Source organism: Podarcis vaucheri (genome assembly GCF_965113315.1).
Source record: "Podarcis vaucheri genome assembly, chromosome: 12".
Classification (NCBI taxonomy): Eukaryota; Metazoa; Chordata; class Lepidosauria; order Squamata; family Lacertidae; genus Podarcis; species Podarcis vaucheri.
In genome coordinates, this window is record NC_138750.1 from 2,667,893 (window position 1) to 2,694,332 (window position 26,440).

The 26,440-nt window shown below is 46.4% G+C and overlaps 1 protein-coding gene and 1 long non-coding RNA gene across 5 annotated transcripts in view; one reads left to right on the forward strand and one right to left on the reverse strand.

Moving 5' to 3' along the window:
• The window catches only part of LOC309515173 (adenylate cyclase type 1-like), a 239,820-nt gene that overhangs the window by 165,610 nt on the left and 47,770 nt on the right, over positions 1-26,440 (forward strand). For all 3 annotated transcript variants that reach the window (XR_014212333.1, XM_082192762.1, XM_082192763.1), the window contains 3 exons: positions 3,718-3,876; positions 4,754-4,895; positions 14,331-14,486. Coding sequence is in view for 2 of the 3 variants with exons in the window: in XM_082192762.1 (XP_082048888.1) it covers positions 3,718-3,876; positions 4,754-4,895; positions 14,331-14,486 (457 nt within the window). In the remaining variant the exon portion in view is untranslated. The remainder of the gene's footprint in view (positions 1-3,717; positions 3,877-4,753; positions 4,896-14,330; positions 14,487-26,440) is intronic.
• LOC309515264 overlaps positions 1-26,440 on the reverse strand; it is a 94,132-nt gene that overhangs the window by 39,113 nt on the left and 28,579 nt on the right. For both annotated transcript variants that reach the window (XR_014212373.1, XR_014212374.1), the window contains 2 exons: positions 7,734-7,804; positions 4,887-5,005 (listed from right to left, as the gene is read on the reverse strand). This is a non-coding gene — a long non-coding RNA (uncharacterized lncRNA). The remainder of the gene's footprint in view (positions 1-4,886; positions 5,006-7,733; positions 7,805-26,440) is intronic.

Genomic DNA, 26,440 nt, shown 5'->3' on the forward strand with positions numbered 1-26,440 from the left:
CCGGGCCCAAGACAGAACCCTGTGGCACCCCACTAGTCACTCTTCTCCAGGATGAAGAGGAACCATTGATGAGCACCCTTTGGGTTCGGTCAGTCAGCCAGTTACAAATCCACTGAGTGGTAGCATAGTCAAGACCATATTTTACCAGCTTCTTTACAAGAATATCATGGGGCACCTTGTCAAATGCCTTGCTGAAATAAAGGTAGGCTACATCCACTGCGTTCCCTTCATCTACCAGGCTTGTAATTCTGTCAAAAAAACGAGATCAGGTTAGTCCGACATGACTTATTTTTCAGAAATCCATGCTGACTATTGGTGATCACAGCATTCCTTTCTAGGTGCTCACAGACTGTTTGCTTAATGATCTGCTCCAGAATCTTCCCTGGTATTGATGTCAGACTGACTGGGCGGTAATTATTTGGGTCCTCTCTTTTCCCCTTTTTGAAAATAGGGACAACATTTACCCTCCTCCAGTCTGCCGGGACTTCACCTGTTCTCCAGGAATTCTCAAAGATGACTGCCAGTGGTTCTGAGATCACATCTGCCAGTTCTTTTAATACTCTTGGATGCAGTTCATCTGGCCCTGGAGACTTGAATACATCTAAACTAGCCAAGTATTCTTGTGCTATCTCCTTAGTTATTCTGGGCTGTGTTTCCTCTGCTGAATCATTTGCTCCAAATTCTTCAGGTCGGGCATTGTTTTCTTTATTGGAGAAGACTGAGGCAAAGAAGGCATTGAGGAGTTCAGCCCTTTCTGTGTCCCCTGTTTGCATTTCACCATCTTCTCCTCTGAGTGACCCCACTGTTTCTTTGTTCTTCCTTTTGCTATGAACATACCCATAAAAGCCTTTTTTGTTGCTTTTAACCTCTCTAGCAAGCCTGAGTTCATTCTGTGCTTTAGCTTTTCTGACTTTGTGTCTACACGTGCTGGCTATTTGTTTGAATTCCTCTTTGGTGGTTTCCCACCTTTTCTATTTTTTGTACACATCCTTTTTTAATCTTAACTCAGTTAAAAGTTCTTTAGATAGCCACCCTGGCTTCTTTAGGCACCTTCCATGTTTCCTTCTCATTGGTATTGTCTGACGTTGTGCTTTTACTATCTCCCTCTTAACAAACTCCCAGCCATCATGAACTCCCTTTCCTTTTAGTATTACTGTCCATGGGATCTCACCCAGCACTTCCCTAAGTTTTATGAAGTCGGCTTTCTTAAAGTCAAGAAATTGAGTCCTAGTATGCCTGGCTGCTCCTTTCCGCTGTATAGTAAACTTCAGAAGAGCATGATCACTCGCGCCTAATGATTCTTCCACTTCTGCCCCACTAACCAGGTCATCAACATTGGTTAGGACCAGATCTAAAATGGCTGTTCCTCTTGTTGCTTCTCCCACTTTCTGGACAATGAAGTTGTCTGCAAGGCCAGTGAGGAATCTGTTTCACCGTATGCTCTTGGCTGAGTTTGACATCCAACAAATATCCGGGTAATTGAAGTCCCCCATTACTACTATCTCCCTTCCTTTTGCATGCTTGGCCATCTGTTCCAGGAAGGCATCATCTATGTCCTCCGTTTGGCTTGGGGATCTATAGTAAACTCCCACAATGAGGTCACTGTTATTCTTCTCTCCCTTAATTTTGACCCAAATGCTCTCACTTTGGCTTTGAGGTTCTAAATCTTGGATCTCTTCACAGGTATACACATCCCTGACACATAACGCCACTCCTCCTCCTTTCTTGTCTGATCTGTTTCTCTGAAATAGATTGTATCCCCCCATCATTACATTCCAATCGTGGGACTTATCCCACCAGGTTTCAGTGAATGCCTATAATGTCATATTTAGTTTGCTGTACCAAGAGCTCAAGCTCATCTTGTTTATTTCCCATGCTTTGCGCATTAGTGTACAGACATTGAAGTCCATTAATCATTCCCCCGTGTCTCTTATTTAAGGATTTTTTCCTCCCACCACTAGGTCTGCATGCTGTTTGCTCCATTTGGTCTATGACATTTGGATGATCATCTTCATCAATTGATAGACTCCTACCTTCTCCCTCCCCCACATTAGTCAGTTTAAAGCCCTCCTGATGAGGTTTCTGAGATTTTTGGCAAAAACATTCCTCCCAACCGTTGTGAGGTGCAGCCCATCACTTGCCAGAAGTCCATTTTCAAGAAACTGCAGTCCGTGAGCTAAGAATCCAAACTGTTCCTGTTTACACCATTTGCGAAGCCAGCTGTTCACTTCCACTATTTTTCCCTCTCTCCCTGGGCCACGTCGTTCAACTGGGAGGACGGATGAGATGACAATTTGTGCATTTAGTTGCTTCAATTTCTTCCCGAGAGCCTCGTCGTCTCTTTTGATCTTCTGGAGGCTATTGCTTGCAGTGTCATTGGTTCCCACATGACCCAAGAGGAAGGGGTATTTGTCAGTGGGTTTTATGATTCCTTGCAGTCGTTCAGTTACATCTTGGATCTTAGCCCCGGAGAGACAGCACACTTCCCGAGACATCTTGTCAGGCCCACAGATCACTGCTTCTGTTCCCCTCAGTAGGGAATCCCCTATCACCACTACACACCTCCTCTTAGGTTTGGTCGGGGTTCTTCCGTGAGCTGTCCGTTGAAAGGTCTCCTGCACATTCCCTGAGGACTGACTTTGCTGCTCGTCTTCATATACCTGATCGGCTGTAATGAGGGAGAGATCCTCAAATGGAGTCTGTTCTTCGTCTTCCATGCTAGGGGAAGAAGAAGAAGAAGAGTTTGGATTTGATACCCCGCCTTTCACTCCCCTTCAGGAGTCTCAAAGCGGCTAACAATCTCCTTTCCCTTCCTCCCCCACAACAAACACTCTGTGAGGTGAGTGGGGCTGAGAGACTTCACAGAAGTGTGACTGGCCCAAGGTCACCCAGCAGCTGCATGTGGAGGAGCGGAGACGCGAACCCGGTTACCCAGATTACGAGACTACCGCTCTTAACCACTACACCAAACTGGGAGAGGACTTCAAAGCGATTGTGTATTTCTAAACAATCAGAACGAACCCTGGGCCTCCTACTTCTTTGAGTCACGTTTCTCCATATATCTGGCTCCTGTGTTGGTAAACTAGCCTCCTTCTCAAGGGAGTCCCCTGTCTCCTCCTTGGTGGAGACGGTTTGCTTTGTCGCTTCCAAGAAGAGCTCCAGCTCTCTAATTCTTTGGAGCGTAGCTACACGTTCCTCCAGTTGCTGGACTTTGTCTTTTAAGAGGGCAATCAACATGCAATTGCTGCAGGTAAAGCTGCCTGCAACCTTTGGCAAGATGGCAAACATTGCGCAGGAACCACAGGCGACTGCAGCTGTTCCCTCCCCCTCCATCTTGAGAACGTGGCATTGGGGGTGGCTACAGCGGTCCTCCATCATAAAAAGTGTGAAGACAGGACAAATAACTCCGCCCACAAAAAAACCTAGGTCTCCCCCAACAAACGTTTGAGACTAGCTCCCCTAAATCTAAAAGATGGATCAAACTGCGCGCGCCTAGCGGCATGCGCCGCTGCCCAGCTAGCTCTGATAAGCTCTTCCCACAGCCAATCACCTGCCTCAACAGAAACCCTGCCCCCTCTGACCTTTGCACAGGGAGAGCAGCTAGTCAGCCACAAAGAAACACACACACACAAGAAAACCCTTTTTGCTCCTTCTTCGGCTGCTGCCCAGCTAGCTCATGTTCTCTAATGTACTGCATTCTGATTCTGTGTTTTCTAGATCAGTAGCTGAAGCCACTGAAGTAGATCTCAACATGAGGGTCGGCCTGCACACAGGAAGGGTGCTTTGTGGTGTCCTGGGCCTTCGCAAATGGCAGTATGATGTTTGGTCAAATGATGTGACTCTGGCTAATGTAATGGAGGCTGGAGGCTTGCCTGGGTAAGTCTCAGCCTGAAGTTCTGCCACCCACCCAGTGGTGTCGTGTGGGGAGGGCCAGAGGGGCGGGTACCCTGGGAGGGTGCTTTTTTTGGTGGGTGAATTTTGCTCCTCAATCCCCTGCCAGCCCTGCTCCACTGTGCCCCTGCTCCCCATGGCCCTTGGTGGGCACAACAAACATGTTCCCAAGGAGCGCACTCATGCTGCCCTACCAGCCCCACACTGCTTTGTGATGCTGCAGGGCTACGTGAAGAGAACCAGAATGGCGCATGCCCCCTGCATCCTCTTCACGCAGCCTTGCAGCCTTGCAAAACAGCGTGGAGTTGGCAGGGCAGTGTGGGTGTGCCCTTTGGGCAGATGTGCAGCGCAGCTCTGCTGGGTGGCAGGGAGTCACTCCAGCAGCACCAGTGGTATGCACCCCAGGCACCAGTGACACTTGCTACGTCTTTGCTGAAGGGTATTCAGGGCCCCAGTGAAGGGTGGTGAATTCTTGCAGGAAAAGCCTGTGGCATCTGCAAATGTCAGAGGGGTGGCCCCACTGTCAGCACCATGTCAAGACTCTCAGTGTGTTAATATGCCACCAACTCTGTTGAAAGGGCATCCGTTGCAAACATTTATCAGTTTGGTGCTAGGACCAAACTGGATGAGACAATCTTTTTGGGAAAATCCAAGATTTCCCTACCCAAACCAGTTGAGGATTTGGGTTGGGGTTTAGCAAACACCCTTCTTCACGCTCAGTGTGTGTGTGTGTGTGTGTGTATACACATTGGCTAGAAAAAAATTGTGACCTAGCAGAAGCTTTTATGTACCGCAGAGTAAGTAAGCCTATGATGTTTCAAGGCACTGTCTTTTTTCTTGCCTACTCCCACCTAATCTCTAGGAAAGTGCATATTACAAAGACCACCTTAGAGTGCCTGAATGGGGACTACGAGGTAGAACCAGGCTATGGCCATGAAAGGAACAGTTTTTTGAAGAAGCATAATATTGAGACCTTTTTCATTGTGCCATCTCACCGGAGGAAGGTATGTCTTTCATTCTGGCTGCTAACTGCATAGGCTTTGTGGTCTGATTCTTCTATGGTGTTGTGACATCATAAACGATTCACGTGAATTTTCATCCATGAGCTGAACTTCTATTTGAATTGAACAGGAAACGCTGAGCTAAAACACTCCATGTCAGTTAGATGGTCAATCTCTTTCACTGTGGACACTTAGAGAACTGAAACATTTGAACAAAAAAGTATTCAGTCTAAAATAAAACGGCATGGGGCTGAAGGGACATTCTTTCACCTTTGGTGGACCTGTCCAAAAGTGAAGGCCTTCTGGGAAATGATTTACAATGAGTTAAAAAAGGTGTTTAAGTACACCTTTCCTAAGAAACCAGAGGCCTTCCTCCTGGGCATTGTCGGCCAGAAGGTGTTAAAGAAAGATAGAACTTTTTTTATGTACGCAACAACAGCAGCAAGAATTCTCATTGCAAAATATTGGAAGACACAAGATTTGCCCACACTGGAAGAGTGGCAGACGCAGTTATTGGACTACATGGAACTGGCTGAAATGACCGGCAGAATCCGAGATTTGGGAGAAGAAACAATGGAGGAGGACTGGAAAAAGTTTAAGGACTATTTACAAAAATATCACAAGTTATATGAATGTTAAAAATTTGCATGATTTGAAAAATCCAGCTTCAGCAACAAGATCTGGCGTTATGGGAAATTAGATTAAAAATATGAAGGGACTAAAGTTTAAAACGATACTATATTTATACCAAGATAAAAGTAAATTGTTATTAAGTGTTTTAAACCTAAAATATAACTATTTGAAAGTACAATGAACACACGAAACAAGATAATAATTTGTTGACATCTTTATTATAAAGAATGCAGGATGAGGGAGATGTGGGGAAGTCCGGTTGGTGATGAAAAAATGTTGAGAAAAGATGGATGCTTTTTTTTTCTTTTCTTTTCTTCTTTTTCTTTTTTTCTTATGTATCTGACTTTATTTCTGTACCTGAGAAAAGCAATAAAAATATTTACAAAAAAATAAAGAATAAAATAAAACGGCATGGAATTTGTGTGATTATTGAGGGAGTGGGAGTATATATTGTATTTTATTTGTTTGATTTCTTTGTGAACCATTTTGTGATCTTTTCTGATGAAAAGCAGTATATAAATACTTGAAATAAATAAGAAATAAGCATGATGCCAGTAAGTAACATTCATCCATCATTTTCCTATTTTTATTAGATTAGTATTTTACAGAACACTTTACCTGAAAGTTCTCTTGTGCAAATCACACTGAAATCATTCATCGTGCCCTTAAATGTTGACTTCATATCTTTAAAAACTGAGAGAAGTGAAATTACAGGGAACCAGGCAGCGGGCCTTCCCATCAGATGTCAAGGAGATAAATAAATATACAACTTTTAGAAGACATCTGAAGGCAGCCCTGTATAGGGAAATTTTTAATGTTTGATGTTTTATTGTGTTCTTATATCTGTTGGAAGCCACCAAGAGTGGCTGAGGCAACCCAATCAGATATGTGGGTTACAAATAATAAAACTATTATAATTATCATCATCATTATAATTATCATTGTTTTTACATTTCAGCATGTGAGCATGGTGTCTTTTCAAGTCTTTCTGATATTTGTAAGGATGGAGAACATAAAACATCACATTTAAAATGATGTTTCATCTGCAGCAATTGTGTACAATGGGCTTACTTAAAAGTAAGGAACTGGGCGGACTAGCTGTTTGTATTGCAAGGTTTGGGCATAAATATTTGTGTTTGGACAACTGACCTTTGGGGTGATGAGTGTTCTGATAGCTGGACCTGTGGGGAGCTTCCTTTTATGCTTCTGTAAGCAATGCCTGCCTTGGATGTTTCAGCTGGATGTTTCTCTGTTCAACAGTGCTTTACAATGCTGTTTTTCATATCTTTAGCTATCTAATGGTTTGGAAAACTTTTAGAGGTGTGTGTAAATTCTGCTTTGATGATGAGAAAAGATGGGGGTAAACAGATGTGTAGAAACAGGGCTGTAGCTACGGGGGGGGAGCTAGCTAGGTTTTTTGGCCTGGGTAAAGCCTGCAGGAGGCAGCACTGAGGCTCCCAGCCTGTGTGCAAATGCGCAGTTGTGTGTGGGGGGGGGTACCAAATTGTGTCTTTGACCCAGGTGAAATAAAGCCCAGTTTCACCCCTGGTAGAAATGCGCCTAGCCCCCCAAAGGCAGTCAGGTATGTGCTATGTGAACCTCTCTCAGTTATCTGGCTGCTAAGCTACGCCTTTTCATAGGAAACTACTGTGTGGGAGGGGGAACACAAAGCTCCCCTGTGGTTGAGGACAAAGCTACCTTAATTTGAGGAATGTGTGTTCTCAAATGCAAATGCTGCCCCTATATTAGCATTCCAAGGGAGTTGCAGGGTTAGGAAACCTGGGTTCAGCATCACATTCAATCAAATAATCCAGGCCCTCCCAGCACTAGCACAACTTGCTAATATGCCTTAAGATGATGTCCTGGCTGCCTTACAAAGGGCATTTCTCCCCCAAACCATCTGAGACAGCACAATGTAATTCTTTCTGCACACATAACAAGGGCCCAAGAGAGCCTTTCAGTGTGGCTGAGCTTAGATGCTTGGTGCAGCACTGCAGTTTTTCAAACTGGGAGGATGCTGGGTGATTGTTCTGCGGCCTGTATGATGAGGCCCTGTAGAACAGCCTATTTGCAAAGACAGCTCACATTCAAATATGAATTAGAGGAAGTTCTGGCTGCTGAAGCAGCAGCAGAAATTGCCCCCAAAATGCATTTGATGTATTTGATTCCCCTACCTGAAATGGTATAGAACAACTCACAGATACTCACATCGAGATGCTGAACGTGTACTTTCTTTCTGAACCAAGGCTTCTTATTGTGGTTAGGGATGTCAGAAAATTCTGAAGGAAATGGAAACAGGAAATTGACCATGGAACAGAAATAAATCTAGTAATTCCCCCATCTTATTTGCATAATTTCCTTTGCATCAAAATGAATGGGATAGAATAACACAATGGCAATGTAACTTATCCAATGTACGTAATGAATTATGTAAGTTACATTATTTTTCCACAGCAAAGAGTGTGTCAAATAATATAGCTTTGGGTGATATATGAACTTTGGTAGAATAAAACAGTGCTACATGTGTCAAATATAGAGCAGAATGAAAAATTACTTCTTCTTGTATCCCTAATGGCGGTACTGATAACTAAACTTCCTTGTCTTCTCAGCACTAGAGCTGAATTGAGAAGTGCATTTCTTGAGAAAGATTGGAGTTGTACTTCTGAAATTCCGGCCCTTTTTGGCAAGCGCATTTGCAATTTCAGATACTATACGGCTGACTGTAAGCTTTATTTATCGGGATGTACAATTCTATGTACAATTCTAATATTGGCTATTTGAGGTTTTACATTGCATAATTAATAACAACAACAACAATACTAATAACAACTTGTAATGCCAATAAAGGTATTTGTATTGTATAGTATTGTAATAATATTATTTATACCCCACCTATCTGGCTGGGTTTATGTATAAGCTGCCGTAGGGCAGACAACACAGTTTTTGTAGGTTTCAGTGGAGATAGACAGAGGCCTTGTTTTAATTTTGCCATGTATGTTTATGTAGAATGCCTATGTTATTCGCTTTTGATACTATCTTATATCAAGGCCTGTAAATAGTTGCTCTCCTGATTAATTACAGCAAGTAGGAATTACCTTCAAGTGGTCTGACAGAGGAGTTTTTCAAAAATTGCTTCCAGTTTTTCTTTTAGGCTCGTGGTGACCAAACTTGGCCCTCCAGATGTTTTGGGACTACAGTTTCCACCATCCCTGACCACTGGTTCTGTTAGCTAGGGATGATGGGAGTTGTAGTCTCAAAACATCTGGAGGGCTGGGTTTGGCCACTACTGGCCTAAGCAGATGGGCCAGTACAAAGCTGTGTTCGGGCTAATAATTCTTGTGGAATTATATGCCTGTTATTGTTGGGGTCTCAGAGGCAAATGACAAAAGCAGAAGAGGTGATGAAAATGATGTATAGATGGTATATTACACCTGTTAAGTTAGCAAAAATGTATAAAGTCAGTAATAAATGTTGGAAATGTAAAGAAAAAGAGGCAACATTTTATCACATGTGGTGGGAATGTAAAAAGGTGAAATGCTTCTGGGAGATGATATATAATGAGTTGAAAAAAAATGTTGAAATATACATTTATAAAGAAACCAGAAGCAATTCTATTGGGCATTGTGGGGAGTGATATAAATAGAAAGGAATGTAAGCTCTTCTTATATGCAATAACAGCAGCAAGGATATTATTGGCCCAAAAATGGAAGCAAGAAGAGTTACCGTTGATTGAAGAATGGAGGATGAAGTTAATGGACTATGCAGAATTAGATAAACTAACAGGAAAGATTCGAAACCGGCGAGACCAGAAATTCACGGAAGACTGGAGTAAATTTACGGATTATTTGAAAAGTAATTGTGAAGAACAGATGATGTTTGTAGGGTTGCAAGACGTTTTGTGAGGAGTATTATTAGAAGTATTGTAAAAATGGATAAGGGGGAGGATGATTAGTTAAGAGATGTAAAGGCAATATAAAGTTAAGAAATGCATAAGAAGTGGTTAAAATGGTGGATCATCAGAGGTGCTGATGGAAGTCAAAAAAGATTGTATAAGTGATAAGTTTTGTGGTACATTTTATAATTTATATGTTAAAATTAATAAAAAAATTATTAAAGACAGAAGCAGAAGAGACTTGAAGAATAAGGGAGCCACAAGAAACCCATGGAAAGAAGGAAGACAAAGAGACTGAATGGTGTTGGGACTGAAGGAAATAGCTTAGGATGGACCATGAGAAGACATCACCAAGCCCCATGTTTGTTACTTGTGCACGGGTCAAAGAGCTGATGTGCTTCTTCCTATTTCTGAGGAATGCACACCCCACCCAGAGAGGAGCTGCTGCTATCATCTATCATCACTGCATAAAAGCAAAGAGCAGCCTCTCCATTATTGTGTCAGCAACTGATTTATTGAAGCGACAGATGTTCCTTTGCAGCTTGGCTAACAGCATTAGATCTCTGGGATGCATGAACGGAGTATCTGGGAAGCTGGCAAGGCAGGATGCTGCCTGAATTCTACTGGTCTGTTGCTTTTCCACTGAGCCTTAGATCAGTCATTGTGTCACTTAGCAGTGCATTCTGGTGCACCAAGACTTTTCATAGTTATTTTTCACTTGCGGACTGATTTCCAAACTTCCTTAGTTTTTCTATGTAATCTGTTTTAATGGGCAACAATTTTTTACTTTTTGAATGTTGTCTAGATTTCTACAACTGATTTAGGGTATTTTTGTACTGCTGAATCAGGAAATGGCATCCATTTCTCTTCATCAGGTCAGGTTTACTGTAAACTGAATGGTGGGCATTGATAAAGGTAAGTACACGTAAATTGCATGTTGCTTCACCATTTTTCAAACTTCAGGGCTTGAACTTCCGTTTCTTGGAACTCCTGGAATGCTCAGCGGCGGTAAGATCTCTCTTCAGAGTCCAACAGTAGTCAGCCATCATGACTGCGTCCCAGTGACCCTGATACCTGGTCTCCATCTCTTTCATGTCCTGATGGAATCTCTCCCCCTGCTCGTCACTCATTGAACCCAGGTTCTCAGGAAACCAATCCATATGTGAAAATAGGTAGTGCATCTTGACGCTCATGTTGCAGCCCAGGTTTCTGAAAGCAGTCAGCATGTTGTTGACAAGTTCTGCATAGTTTCTGGCCTTATTGTTGCCAAGCAAGTTCTTCACTACCAGAACAAATGCCTTCCACGCTTCCAGTTCCAGTTCGTTCATTGAGTTTCCGAACTCTGGATCTCTGATGAGCTGACGGATCTGAGGACCGTCAAAGATGCCAGCTTTCAACTTCTCCATGGTCAATCCTGGAAAAGCCTGGCACAAGTAAGGGAAGCAGTCACCATCCTTGTCCAGAGCCTTGGTGAACTGCTTGATTAAGCCGAGCTTGATGTGCAGCGGTGGGAAGAGTAGTCTGTCTCTGTCCACCAGAGGGTCGTTGATGACGTTCCTTTCTTTGCAAGGCACCAATTCCTCCCGCACAGGCCAGTCCTTCTTCGTGTAATGCTGAGCACGGTTCCTACTATCCCACATGCACAGAAAACATGGGTACTTGGTGAAGCCAGACTGTTGTCCCAACAAAAAGTTCACCATCTTCAGGTCAACACAAATAAACCACTTATGCTGATCATAACCAATTTTCTCCAGCACATACTTCACCGCTTCATAGTTCTCCTTCAGTGTAGTTGAGTGAGCCAGGGGTATAGAGGCAAACTGGTTGCCGTTGTGTAGCAGAACACATTTCAATGATCGCTTGCTGCTGTCAATGAACAGTCTCCAATCTTTGGATTCGTACTGTGGCACTCCAAGCTTGAGCAGAAGCTGTGCAATATCTGCACAGTACACGAAGTCCTTCTCTTCCGAGAAAAAACGGAGGTACTCTTGATGCCTGTTGCAGAAGAAGCTGATGCGAGCACTGTCAGAGAGGAGGTTTTTTCCTTCACTCTGAATGCCAACAGTTCGGCAGAGTCCTTTGACAAGCTGAGGTCACGAACTAGATCATTCAACTCCTTTTGGGAAAATGGATGTGGAGCATCATCTTCAAGAACCACTTCTTCTTCTTCATGTCCTTCAACACTGGAGGCATCTTCATCACTAATGTCAGGAAGTTCTCCGAAGATAGGCACTGGAATCTCATCACAATGAGCTACAGGACGACGTGCTGATTGAAGATCAGGATTAACTTAGTTTTGATTCCCCAACTTTATGCTTTGCCGCACCAATTTATGGAAGATTTCGAGGTTTTATGACTTCAAACTGATCCCTTTTCAACATAATCACCCAGAACTATCGGACCTGATTACTTCTTGTCATTAAAATAATCATTTCCAATCAAAACAATTATTCGACATGGCATTTTACCCCCACCAACGTCTTCTAAAATGCTCCACACAAGCGTACATGTGAACAAAAACATAAAAAAGACGTGCCATAGCTCAAAAACTTGACCTGATTGAGCAAAACCAATGTGATTTTTGGATTCGGCACATCAGATTCATCCTAAATCAACTGAAAAAATGCAGACAACAAATTTGTTGTTGACCAGTGTATTCTTCTACCTCATCATATCACGAGAAGTAGGAGACTGAACTGTTTTTCCTTTATATTGAGCAAGACACAGCAGCCATGGTCTGAACATTCACATTTCTTGCTGATTTAATAGAGCATTATTTTCCCATGAGCCTCTAAATGTTGAAATGTGGCCAAATCACTGTATTCTCAGTGCATTGTTCTTTTTGATATTAACATGAACTGGCTTCAGCAAGACAGCAAGAATAACACTCAGCGTTAGCAGCAACAGATGGCTGGGGATGTGTTCCATTTCCAAGCCCTGCAATTGCTTTAAAGGAGGATTATATGTAACACCCCATTTTCTTCTAATCTGCTTTGACAACAAGCTCCTTCATCAAGGTAGGCTCATTAAATCTAGAGTGGACACAATAATGTATAAAAGCTTCTTCATGTACCATTTACACTTTTAAATGAGGACAGATTCTAAAATATTCACCACTTTTAAATATTTTATTTGCGGCCTGTTGGTGCTGCACCTGATGCTGAACTTTGACAATGATGGCTGAGGCCGATGGGAACTGAACTCCCAAACATCTACAGGACCTCAGACTGGGAGAGGCTGGTTTTGGACCCCTCTCACTTTAATGGTGTTATTTCTTTGCACAGGATCCTGTCTATGCAGAGGGGTTATAAGTTGGTGGGATATCCCATTTATCTGGCCATATATATGACACCTTTCTGTGATAAAACCAAGCTCAAGGCAGCTTCTAGTAACAAATTTAACCACATCAAAATTAACTCAAAATTTAAACAATAAAACAATTGTAGAAGTTCCCCATAAAACTCCGCAATCACAACTATATACACAGCAGCAGGCTAATATATGCAGCGTTTTTGTATGGACAAAGACTTTACATGATTTGTGTGAAGCTACAAACCAAGGCATTCCCAGTTAGAGGGTGATGGAGAACAGGACTGGGCAAGGTCTCAGCTTGAGTCCTTGAAGAGCTTCTTCTACTTAGAACTGGCAGTGCTGCTCTAAATGAACTACTTCCCATGACTGACTTTGGTAGGTTCATCAGAAAGTGCTTATAGGAAGTCCACTTATAAACACCATCTCCAACTCCTCGAAAGATTCCATCAACGGTGTCTCCGAAAAATTTTACACATCACTTGGGAAGACAAGCGAACTAATATCAGTGTACTGGGAGAAGCAAAGATCACCAGTGTTGAAGCAATGATTCTTCAACATCAACTTCGTTGGACTGGTCATGTTGTGCAGATGCCTGATCATCATCTTCCAAAGCAACTACTCTATTCCGAACTTAAAAATGGAAAGCGTAATGCTGGTGGTCAACAAAAGAGGTTTAAAGACAATGTAGTCTAAACACTGACAACTGGGAAACACTGGCCTGCGAGTGCTCCAGTTGGAGAGCAGCCTTTACCAAAGGTGTCATGGGCTCTGAAGACACACAAACTCAGGACACAAGGGAGAAATGTGCTAAGAGGAAGGCACGTATGGCAAATCCACACCGTGATCAACTCCCACCCAGAAACCAATGTCCCCACTGTGGAAGAACATATGGATCCAGAATTGGCCTCCACAGTTACTTACGGACTCATGGTTTATGGAAGACAATCTTACTTGGCTACGAGGGATTGCCAAAGAAGAAGAAGAAGATTTAGTCAGCTTTGCATTGGCAACTGTGCCGGCAGTGAAATTTCAGCAGCTGGGTCAACACAAGGCATTTTGCCACCAATGAGAGGCACCGGGTGTGCATCAGGTTCTGTCTTGGCAGGGCTTTTGGTGTAGCCCCCTTTGTGATCCTGGAGCAAGGTTGCCCCACTCGCCTGTCACATTTGGCCCATGAGAGGTGGGGCAGATATGGCTTTGGCCCAAGGGGGGAGGTTCACCACCCTGGCATATGGCAGGCCTGCAGCATAGCCCAATGTTATTATCTGTCTCTTGGCATGTTGGGATTTTTAGGGAAATACAGTTGGAAATGCAGTTGAAGTTGATTGTCAAAGAAGTGAGGGGATTTATTGCTTTTCCATTTATTGGGGGCATAGGGGGGCTCCTGTCGATGGGCATTTTGTATTTTTATGTGGTGAACTTCCCTGTGATCTTTTATGGTTTTATTTTGCTCTTTTATGAAAACCCAAGGTATGTGTCACAAATATTTGTTTTGTGTTCATTAAACCTATCCAACTTTTATTCTGATTGTAATGCATTAACTACAGCTGCTTATATATTTAATTATTCTAAGGTATATATTTATATTATTATCCTTACAGATATTTCCTGGTCTCATTCTCTCTGACATAAAGCCTGCCAAAAGAATGAAGTTCAAGACTGTATGTTATCTGCTGGTTCAACTTATGCATTGTCGTAAAATGTTCAAAGCTGAGATCCCTTTCTCCAATGTGATGACTTGTGAAGACGACGACAAGGTAGCGTATGGCAAAGCAAGGTCATTTGTCAAAATGTGTGGTATCTGCCCTCACCTCCCATTTCACTGGGGCCTTTTTTTAAAAAAGGGTACTCCTGGCAGGGCCGTCTTTAGCATATGCGGTGCCGTGGTGCAAAGATCTGCCCCCGGCGCCCCCCAAAGTTGTTGAGCTTTTTTTAGGGAGTCTCATGCTGCTAAAAACATACCACCGATCACGCCAGGGAAAGCAGCACACAGATTGCACACTTTTGCCCCTTCCCAAAGAGAAATCAGAAGTGTGCCATCCTCAGTGGCGTACCAAGGTCAGGTGGTGCCATTTAGGTGATTGATTACAGTATTTGTATACTGTATTATCAAAAGATCATAGTATACGATTCCATGATCAGCACAGATGTCTTTTGGAGATATTTAAAGGACTGTAGGACTATCTATACCTAGAAGTAAAAACTGCTAGAGTACTAGTCTGCACCTAGTGACTCATTTCCAAATTATTAATTTTGGAGGGTCACTTTCTCATAACAATAAACCTCCACCCACCCAGCAAAAGAAACATGGTTCTTTTCAGATGTTGGTAACTTACACTGCCGCCGCCACCCACTGCTTTAGTGAACAAGATGAAACCCTGCTGAGCACAACAGGACAACTCCCATGGTGCTCAGCCTCCCATATCTACTTTCTGGAAATGGCCCTGGAGGTAGGAGCAGAGCAGGGTTCCCAACCCCCACCTCCCTGAGATGCTCCAAAAGGATACCATGGCACTGAAAACGCCAGTCAATGAAGGGGAACAAGCAGGGTCACATTCCACTTCCTATCTTTCTCCCAACAACTGTCATCAGCCAGGGCTACTAAGGCAGGTTCAGTGGCATGGCCAGCCCTGAAGCCAGACTAGAACGTATCCAAGTTTCCTCCAAGCAAGCCTGGGCCTGGACTGTTGCCACTCCTTCTAGTGCTTTGCCCCCGAAGGGGCCATTGCCAGTGTAATAGTTTTTTAATTACTGAGCCCAGGGAGATCTTCTTAAGGCAGGAACCCCCCCCCCCCCCCGCATCCAGAGCTACAGTACCTCTCAGATAAAAAGGAACCTGTGAAATTCAGAGCTACCTAAAATCCTGTCTTGTGGGCAGATGCAAGAGTGCTGTTTATCATTGTGCTGATAGTTATTATTTTTCAAATGGAGCTACTGCACCCCACCCTGGGGTCCCTTGTGAAGAAGGGGGGGGGGCTGAAAATATTTCAAGCAAATAGCTAAATGAGGAAAGCCCTGTTAAGTTTTACAGCCTAAAACAGGTTAACAATACAAAAGATTACAACTATTTTTCTTATAATCTGCTTCTGAAGTCAGAGTGGTGAGTTGCTTTGATGGGTTCTGTTGAAAAGGGGCTTTCATTGTACTCCTTTTGCCGCCTGCTAAGAACATTTTTGTTTATGCATTTGAGAATGCTGATGTGTTCTTACTTTATTGCTGCTTCCAATTCTTTGGATGTTTTAATTGTTTTCAATAATAATTTCGTTGTATTATTCTTTCTGTAAACTGCCTTGGGGTGTTTGGGGACGGGGCGGGGCAGGGCAGTTACAATCACTTGGTATAGAAATTTCACGAAATAAGTAAAAATAAATAATATGTTTAAAAACAAACAAACTCAGAGATAGCCACATTCCATTTGCAACAGAAAGCCAACCAGCTGACCTGCAAGATGTGATTTCTCTACAAGCCTCACAGTTCTTACACAGTTTGGAAAAGCTCTATTGAAATCAGTGGCGCTCCACTCCAGAATTGTACACCTACTTCTCTAGGAGTAAGCTCCATTGCACTCAGCAGTTCTTACTTCTAAGTAGGCTTAAACTGTTATGCTGCAATCCTCTGCTGCAGCCTAACAGTGCTATCCTTAGCACTCCTGTCCAGAAATATGCACATTTACCTGGGAGAAAGCTCCAACTGAGACTGCGAAGGGTTAGCTTCCCACCCTCCTGCCTTTTTGTCAAATCAAGCAGCTCAGCCCTATCTAGGCTTGTTACTCGTAAGTAAGTCCTACAGCGGGACTTACTTTCTAGGACTTCGGTTGCTCTTCAATGATTATCAGAAAACTGCAGGTGCTTCCTATAATTTTTGCATCCTCTCCTACATTGTTCCTTATTTATTTTTATTTGATTTTAATGAAGGCACCTACCCACTCCACTCAATACCCTGGCGGTAAATCTTCCCGAGTCTCGGCACCCCTTCTGTTGCCTCACAAACAGGATGCCAATGAAACTTACACTAGAGTGCAAACAGAAGCCTCGCCCCCCCCCCCATTTTCACCCACTTCTTAAAAGGGAAAGGAAAAGAGAAGTGGAGAGAGAGGGAGAGACAGAGAAAGAAAGAAAATGCCGTACTGAGTTGAATAGGATCCAAAATGCAGCAGACTGATTGGTCCCAGAACAATAGGATCCAAAATGCAGCAGTCTGATTGGTCCTAGAACAATGTAGCAGTATGATTGGTCTGTAGGAGCCACCCAATCCAGCTCCAGATGGAAGTGAATCCACAACCTGATTGGCTTACAGGAGAATTCCGAAATTAGCCAATCACGTGCAGCCCATTGTGTAAATAATGTATATAAAGCAGATACTTTGGGGGAACTTTCATTCTTCCTCACCACTATGAGCTGAATAAAGAGCATGAAATCCACTCTCGACTCCGAGTATATTTGTGCTGGTCCCGGGGGGGAAAGGTACTAATAGCCGAAGTTCAGTCCAGAGTCACTAGCAGGGTAGACGATCACTAGATGAGACGCGAGGTCCGAAACAGGGAGCCGGGCGGGGGAGCAGGAACGCTGGTAGGGCAGCAGCAGGAAGCCAGGCGGGTAACAGGAACACTGGTAGAGCAGAAGCAGGGAGCCAGGCGGGGAACAGGAACACTGGTGGGCCAGCAGCGGGCAGCCGGGCAAGGAACAGGAACACCGGAGAGTCAGGAGCAGGAAGCCGGGCGAGGAACAGGCACCCCGGGAGTGCAGATCTAGGTCTGGGTAAAGCAGGCACTCCACAACAACGTTGCTCCCGCAACCTGGGACCAGGCTGCCTGACCTTTATCTTCTTCTAAGGCCAGGGGCGGTCCCGGCCCCCAGGAGCCCCGCCTCTCCTGGCCTTAAGGCGAGCACTCCTCCTGGGAGAGACCAGTTCCCTTCGCCTCTCTGCCCTAAGCCTCTGCAGTTCAGGAGAGGCCGAAGGGTTACTGGGCCCCGGGGGAGGCTCACCTGTAGCCACTGAGTCCTCCAGCACCTCTGGGGCCAGAATGGTCTCACCTGGTGCCTGCCCCTGAGGATCTGGCACAGGTGCAGGCTCCTCAGCATCTAGGCCTTGCCCCAGTTCAGCCGGCCCTGGAGGCGGGGACTCCTGTGCCGGCTGGGATTCCTCCGGTTCACTCTCAGACTCGGAATCCCAGGCCATCACAATATTTCACTGGTGATGAGGATGGGATCCTGCTGAGCTGACCGCCACACACAGCACCGCAGCACTGCCACCTACCGCACCGCTGCCTTGCACCATGTATCCAGGCTTCAGCTCCAGGACCCAAGGAACTCAGAATGGCAACCGACAGCAGCTTCTCACCGTTCAACCCAGCATCCGCAGACTGGGAAGCGTACGACTCCTGTTTCACCTTCCTCCTAGAAGCCAAAGGGGTCACCGACGAAGAAGATGCCAAGAAGAGGGCGATATTCTTCAGCGTCTGCGGAGAGGAGACGATCAAAATCACCCGGGCTCTCCTTGTGCCTGAAGACGTTGCTACTGTTCCTTACAAAACAATAATGGAACGGCTCAAGGGGCTCAAGGGGCACTTTTCGCCATAGCCCTCAGTGGTGGCTCATTGAAATGCCTTCTACGCAAAGCGGCAAGCCCCTGGGGAAACCATAACTGGGTTTGTGACCTCTCTCCGCCAAGCCGCCCGGTTCTGCAACTTCTCAGAGCTGGAGAACATGCTTCGTGACCGCCTCGTTGGTGGCCTGAAGGATGAGAAGCTGCAACGGCGCCTCTACACTAAGAAGGACCTAACATTCCAGGTCACTCTGGAGGAGGCCCTGGAAACAGAAGCTGCCGAGAGGTCGACGCAAGAGGCACAGCCGAGCCTGCCGTCCCAACCGAGGGTCCACCACGAAGACCTCACCGACGACTCAGGATCCGACAGGGAGGAGGTCACCGAGTACAGCAGCGCACTCAAGCAGCGCACAGACCACAGCTGCCTCGATGAGAAGGAGGGAACTGCGCAAGCTGAAGGGGGAGTCATGAGAGGAGGACCTGCCGTTTCTGCAACGCAGAGTGCAGGCAGTGCAAAAAATTGGGACACATCGCCCGGGTGTGTCGGGCTCGGCCCACCCGACGCCAGGCATCAGATGCCCGATCCAAGAGCCCCAGGTCCCAGGGCCCAACACACCAAAGCAACTCGACGGAGCTCATGGACTTCCAGGTATACCAGTTGCCCCACCCCCACATAAAGAAAAATTATGTAGAGGTACAGATAGAGGGGGCCCCATGCCGCATGGAGCTAGACATGGGTTCAACTCTATCCATAATCTCGGCAAGGACCTTAAGGAAACTGTGTCCTAGTGGGGGTCCCAAACTCAGGCCGGCCCCATTCACCCTCTGGGACTTCCAGAAACGTAAGGTCCCCACAATGGGGGTGGGGGCCTTCAGGGTGCAATATCGAGGGCGGACGCGGCAACTAGACTTGCTTGTGGTCTAGGGCTCCTACATTAGCTTACTGGGATTGGCATGGTTTGGACCACTGGGGCTAGCTGTCACCGGGGTAAACCGCATTAGCTTACAAGTGGACGTGGATGTTAGTATCTCAGCTCACAGTCAGAGGTAACTGGCCTCCCCCAGGCAATTAAGCTGGATACTTGATGACCTCTCCGCTGCGTCTCCCGGCAGGCAAGGTCATAAACCCGGCGATTCTCCTCATCAATCAGACGTGAAGAACACAACCTCTGCTACTTTGTTTCTCTCCCTCCCTGCATTCTCCCCAGGGAGGGGAAATGAGACAGACAGGAGTCCTATTTACATGTTTTATTCCTGTCATTCAGCAGTACATAGGAATGCGACTGCACCCTTCAGACTCCATCAGAAGAGTCACTACTCCACCCCTGTACTTCCAGCACAGGTCATATGACACTCTGAGCTAACATCCGGTGCTCAGTACAGAGAATAGGCTCCACCTTTTCCCCAGCAGTACATCTGCAAACCACAACATCCTGTTTTGCATTCAAGCCATCTGGAGCTGGCTTTTGCCTTGGTGCTTTTTCCCAACATCCTCCCCCAAAAGCATCAATTGGCAAAACATTATCCAGAGAAGAAAACAAACAGTTGTTATACATATAACAGTCCCCTGTTGTTTCAGTTCCACCCTTGGAACTTCCCACCACTGGTTTCACCAGTGTACCTCTCTGGTTGTCTGGCTTCCAAGGAATGAGTGCTTCTGCATTACCTTGGCTAGCTATTCTCTGTTGTGTCTTTGTCTCTGACTTAGACACTGCTTTAACCTGCTTTGAGTTGTTAACAATAGCAACACATGCAACAGCTAAGTTAGCAAACTCTTTTGAGTACCTCTTTGGTGATACACCCTTTGCAACTCTCTCAGACCTGCGTATGAGGTTCTGATCCTCTCTGCTCACTGGTTCAACCTCTGTGCTTTGTTGAGAACCAGTAGCAATCAGTGGTTCTTCCTTCATCTGTGAAGGTCTATCCCTTGTGGGAGATTTTCTCTCAATGACTGTTACAACTGAACTCTCTGAGCTATCAGTGTCATCGTCAGTACCACTGTAATCTGTGTAATCATCATCATCTGAATTGTCATCTGTGGGAAATGTGTGTACTACTCGCTCTTGTTCCGGAGCACTCTCTAGAAACTTTGTGAGAATCACCTGACCAGATTCAGACAAAATTACTCTGTAGAGACCCTTTTCATATCCCACAAAAATGCCTCTGGCATTCTTTACTCCACCTGGAGCTTCTGTTCTCACATGAGACCCGAAAACCTTAAAATAGGCAACAGAAGGTTTTCTATTGAACAGCTTCTCAAAAGGAGAACATCCCAACTCTGTTGAGACTTTTCTCAACCACACGTGAAGATATGACGCTAGCGATTCCGCCCAATAATCATGTGTCAAATGTGAACTCAGCAATTGCGCATGCATCCCCTTTTGCAATTCTTTGTTCACCCTCACACAGACCCCCCTGTTCCACGCTTCTGCCGAAACAGCAATTTTGTGGTCTATTCCTCTTCCATCCAGGAACTTCTGAAACTTCTGTAACAGAAAAATTTGCTTCTCATCTGTGAAAAGACAATCAATGTTAGCATTATGCATATTTTTAACCTTGTCACAAAACTCCTGAAACTTTTCTAAAGTTTCTTGTGGTTTCTCCATCAAATACACCCAAGAATAATTAGTGAAACAATCCACACACACAAGGTAAAATTTTGCACCGCCCCTAGATGGTTCTAGAGGACCAATCACATCAGCATACACCCGCTGAAATGCTCTGTCGACCTTCGCCACCTTCCTGGTGCTCGTGTTGGTCACACCTGCAAGAGAGATTTCGTTAGAATCAGAAGAATTACATTTCATGTAATCACTTTGATCAAAAGTCAACAAATACAGTCCATCTTTCTCTTTGGCAGTAAGAAACAGTTCTCCATCTTTGTAGATCTTGCAGCTTTTAGCATCATAGGACAGTTTCAGTCCTTTCTTTGCAATCTGCGACACACTCAGCAGATTAAATCTCAGTTCTGGAACCAAGTAAACATCACTTATAGTCAAGTTCAGACTCTCAAGATACACAGTTCCAATTCCGGTCGCTTCCAACTCTTGACCGTTGGCCTGTTTCACAGTGAAGCTTTGCTTCTTCAACGTCGAAAACAGTCCTCGGTGCGGGCACAAATGTTTTGTACATCCCGTGTCGATTATGAATGTGTTCCCAACATCTGACGTGGTTCCTTTCGCCATCATAGCCTTTGCAGGTTTCACCTGGTACTTGGTACGGCTTTTGCCTGACGCCTCAGGCTTCGTAGAGCTGCTCTTTGCTCCTCTTGACTGGCGTGGCTTCCTACAGTTTCGCTGTAGGTGCCCAGTCTGTCCACAATTGTAGCATCGGACAGCGCTCAATGCTGTAGCATGCTCTGCAGTAGCACCAGCAGTGGGGAGATTCGAACTCTGTTCTTCCCTCCCCCTGTCCTTCACTTCCAGTGCAGCAAGTCTGTCATGTTCATTAAGGACGACAGCACACGCTCTTTCCGCAGTCAGGTCTTGAGCCGGAAGGGAACCAAGCTGACTGGCAACAACCTTGTAAGTCCGATTCAGGCTGTTTATCATCATGAAGCAAAACACTTCCTCCTGTAGACGGAAATTGCGTTCCACCATCTGTTGACGCAGAAATTTCATCTCTGTCAGGTGCGCTTGAACATCTCCATCAGGTGCTAATCTCAGATTGGTCAGCTTCTCAAAATACAGCAACGCTGAAGAACCAGCATCTCTCTGATGCGTTGTACGCAGCGTGTCCCAAACCTCTTTCGCGTGTTCTAAACTCTGAACATGCACCAACTGCTTATCTGAGACACACAGAATTATAGCAGTCCTGGCCCTCATGTCCCGTGACTCCCAACCTCTGGTTGGTGCTGCAGGGATGGGGTTTTCAATTACATCAAAAAGCCTCTGATTCTGCAGCAGGGCCTTCATCTTTACAGACCAAGATGAATAATTGTCATTAGTTAAGGGAGGAGGAAAAGGCAGACCTCCTTTCTTGGCATCCATCTTGAAGCCAAGCCTCCAGCTCACACTCTCAAGCAAGCTGTAAAATCCAACAGTTGTTTCCTGCCTTCTCTAGCAGGCAAACTGCAAGTTGTTTACGCTCTTTGGCACCTGGCAGCTAAACGCTGGCTGATATGGAAAGTCCCTTCCAAGAGCTCTTAAACTTGTAGCCAAAACACTCCGTGGTTTTGTTTTCCTATTCTCAAGCTCACAATCCAGCTTCTATGCCAGTAACTTTCCACGCTCGTTACTTTGCAACAGTGCATAGAGGACTTCTTATCTTTAACCACAAGAATTTGTGGAATGCAGGCTTCAGCTTCCAAGCTGCAGGCCTGTCCTTCCGGAGCTGTTGTTTTTCCAACGCAGCTTCCCCCGTGAACCAGAGAATTAATCATTCTGCGTTCACACTTTTAGCCCGAAAATGCAGCATACCTTGAGCTTTGTTGCTTTGAAAACAGCTTCCTCTGGATTCAGCCGTCTGTTCAGCCTCTGGCTTATCTTAGATGCTTTTCTCCCTCTTGGAGCAGAGGAGGACAATCCACCAGCCTCTCATGCAGATGTCCGATGAATCGCAACCATCCAAATGCTGACATATGTTAGTATCTCAGCTCACAGTCAGAGGTAACTGGCCTCCCCTAGGCAATTAAGCTGGATACTTGATGACCTCTCCGCTGCGTCTCCCGGCAGGCAAGGTCATAAACCCGGCGATACTCCTCATCAATCAGACGTGAAGAACACAACCTCTGCTACTTTGTTTCTCTCCCTCCCTGCATTCTCCCCAGGGAGGGGAAATGAGACAGACAGGAGTCCTATTTACATGTTTTATTCCTGTCATTCAGCAGTACATAGGAATGCGACTGCACCCTTCAGACTCCATCAGAAGAGTCACTACTCCACCCCTGTACTTCCAGCACAGGTCATATGACACTCTGAGCTAACATCCGGTGCTCAGTACAGAGAATAGGCTCCACCTTTTCCCCAGCAGTACATCTGCAAACCACAACATCCTGTTTTGCATTCAAGCCATCTGGAGCTGGCTTTTGCCTTGGTGCTTTTTCCTGACAGTGGATGCCATATGCAAGGAATTTCCAGGGGTTTTTGATGGGAAATTGGGACAGTATATGCCCCCCCCATTGCTCTACAGCTTGACCCCACGGTACTTGACCTCAAGGCCCGCTGGGTCCCGTTCGCCCTGAAACCCTGTATAGACGAGGAATTGGATCGGCTCATGGAGCAAGGAGTGCTGGAGCCTGTGCCTAATGCCCCCTGGGAAACCCCGATTGTCACACCCGTCAAGCCTAATGGTTCAGTCCGCATCTGCACAGACTACAAATGTACCACAAACAAGGCCCTCACAGCCCATGCATACCCAGTGCCAGTGGACAGCCATGTCCTTGCCACCCTGGCTGGGTTAAAATTTTTTGGCAAGCTGGACTTGGCCCAAGCCTATCAACAGCTGCCGGTGGATGAGGCCACAGCAGAGGCATAGACGATTGTGACGCACAGAGGAGCGTTCAGGGTAAAGCGGCTGCAATTCGGTGTCAGCGTGGCACCAGGCATATTCCAGAATCTAATGGACTCGCTCCTTAAAGGGATTCCTGGCATCACCCCCTTCTTCGATGATGTGTTGATTGCCGGGCCCACAGCAGAGGACCGCCTCCACAGCGTTCTGCACCGTTTCCAGACGGCAGGTCTCAAGGTGAAGCGGGAAAAGTGTCTACTAGGAGTGCCTCAGGTGGACTTTCTGGGATTTATGGTGGACGCAGAAGGGGTCTACCTGACTGGGGACAAGGTATGGGCCATTTGTGATGCCCCAGAGCCCAAGAGCAAGACTGAACTTCAGGCCTACTTGGGACTTGCTTGTCTCAAACTCTGTCTTGGCACACTTCGACGAGAGGCTGCCGGTGGTGCTAGCATGCGACGCCTTGCCCTATGGCATCAGCGCTATCCTGGGACACCAACTCCCAGATGGAAGACAGGTACCGGTGGCATACTTTTCCCAGACACTCAACGCAATCGAGCGGAACTACTCGCTAATCGACAAGGCGGGTCTGGCAATCGTGAAGGGAGTAAAAAAATTCCATGATTTCTTGTACGGGCGGCCCTTCACCGTGGTGACTGACCACAAGCCGTTGCTTGGCTTGTTTGCCCCTGAAAAGCAGACCCCCCAAGTGCTGTCTCCTCACGTCCTCAGGTGGTCAATTTTCCTTGCCAGCTACCAGTATGCACTGATTCACCGCCCTGGGAAGGCGATGGGCCATGTGGATGCCCGCAGCAGGCTACCACTACCGGAAACAGGCCCCGACCCAGCACCTGCACAAGAGGTTATGAGCCTGGAGCTGCTTCCCGACCGCCCCATTCAGGCACAAGAAGTTGCACACCATTCCAAGAAAGATAGGGTCATCTCCCGGGTCCTGGACTGGGTGTGGAGAGGATGGCCGAGCAGCAGCCCCGGGCTAGAATTCACAGGCTACACAACCCGTAAACATGAACTGTCGGCCCACAAGGGGTGCCTGTTATGGGGAAGCAGGGTCGTTGTTCCCCAGCTCCTCCGCAAAAGGGTCCTCACAGCCCTACACGAGACACACCCAGGGGTAGTAAGAATGAAGGCCCTTGCCAGGAGTTATGTGTGGTGGCCAGGGATCGACGGAGAGATAGAGGCCTGGGTCAAACACTGCCAGGCCTTCCAAGAATCCTGCCCAGATCCCCCAAGGGCCCCAGTCCAGTCTTGGGAGTCCGCCTGAGCACCATGGTCACGCCTGCACGTGGACTTTGCTGGCCCCTTTCAGGGGAAAACATTCTTCATAGTGGTGGACTCCTACACCAAATGGCTGGAAGTCACACTGGTACCGTCCACTTCCACGTCCGCAGCCATCCGGGTACTACGCAGGCTGTTTGCAAGCCACGGGCTCCCTGACACTCTCGTCTCAGACAACGGAACCACATTTACGTCAGGAGAATTCCAAATCTTCACAGCGCAATCCGCCACATCCGCTCAGCACCATTCTACCCTGCCACCAATGGTCAAGCAGAACGCATGGTGCGGACCACCAAGGACACCCTCTGCCGCATGACGCACGGGGATTGGGAGTACCATCTTGCCACATTCCTTCTAGCACAGCACCCCCAGCTCAACAACTGGCTGGAGCCCCGCTGAACTACTAATGGGCCGGCGCCTCTGGACCGCCTTCACCCCGATAGAGCTCAGGATGAGGTAGTGGTGGGGGAAGGCAGGAACCCCCTGACCTTCGTGGCCCAGGACCCAGTGTATGCAAATAATTTTGGGGCAGGCTCAGCATAGGTACCCGCCACAGTCACCAGGGTCACTGGCCCCATGTCGTACGAGGTGCTAATGGATGGGGGGCAATGCTGGCGCCGCCACTGTGACCAGATACGGCGATGATTCCCGGGACAAAACCAGGAGGAGGACAGGTCAGAGGAGTCCCAAGGGAACAGTGGGGCAGTGAGGCCCATAGAGCAGGAGGGGCCAGCAGGAGAGGCAGAATCAGTAAATACAGAGAGGACCCATGAGGCCAAAAGGACACCAGAACAAGAGCCACGACTGAGTGAGCCGGTTGCCCCAGACCAAACGGCCCCATCATAGCCAGCATCCTTGGAACACGAGCCCAAACCTGAACCCCTGACCAGGGAACACCCCAGGCTGCAACGCACACGTAGGCCGCCGGCGTACCTAGAGGACTATGAATGCAACCTCCCGGGCAGGACTGGAACTTAGAGGGGAGGGGTGTTATGTACTGAGTTGAATAGGATCCAAACTGCAGCAGTCTGATTGGTCCTAGAACAATAGGATCCAAAATGCGGCAGTCTGACCGGTCCTTGAACAATGCAGCAGTATGATTGGTCTGCAGGAGCCACCCAATCCAGCTCCAGATGGATGTGAATCCACAACCTGATTAGCTTACAGGAGAATTCTGGAATTAACCAATCACGTGTAGCCCGTTGTGTAAATAATGTATATAAAGCAGATACTTTGGGGAAACTTTCATTCCTCCTCACCACTATGAGCTGAATAAAGAGCATGAAATCCACTCTAGACTCTTGAGTATATTTCACTCAGGTTAAGAACAGTTTCAGGTAAAGAACGGATGTCCAGAACGAATTAAGTTCTTAACCCGAGGCACCACTGTACAATATATTCTTTGCCACTAGATGATGCTGTT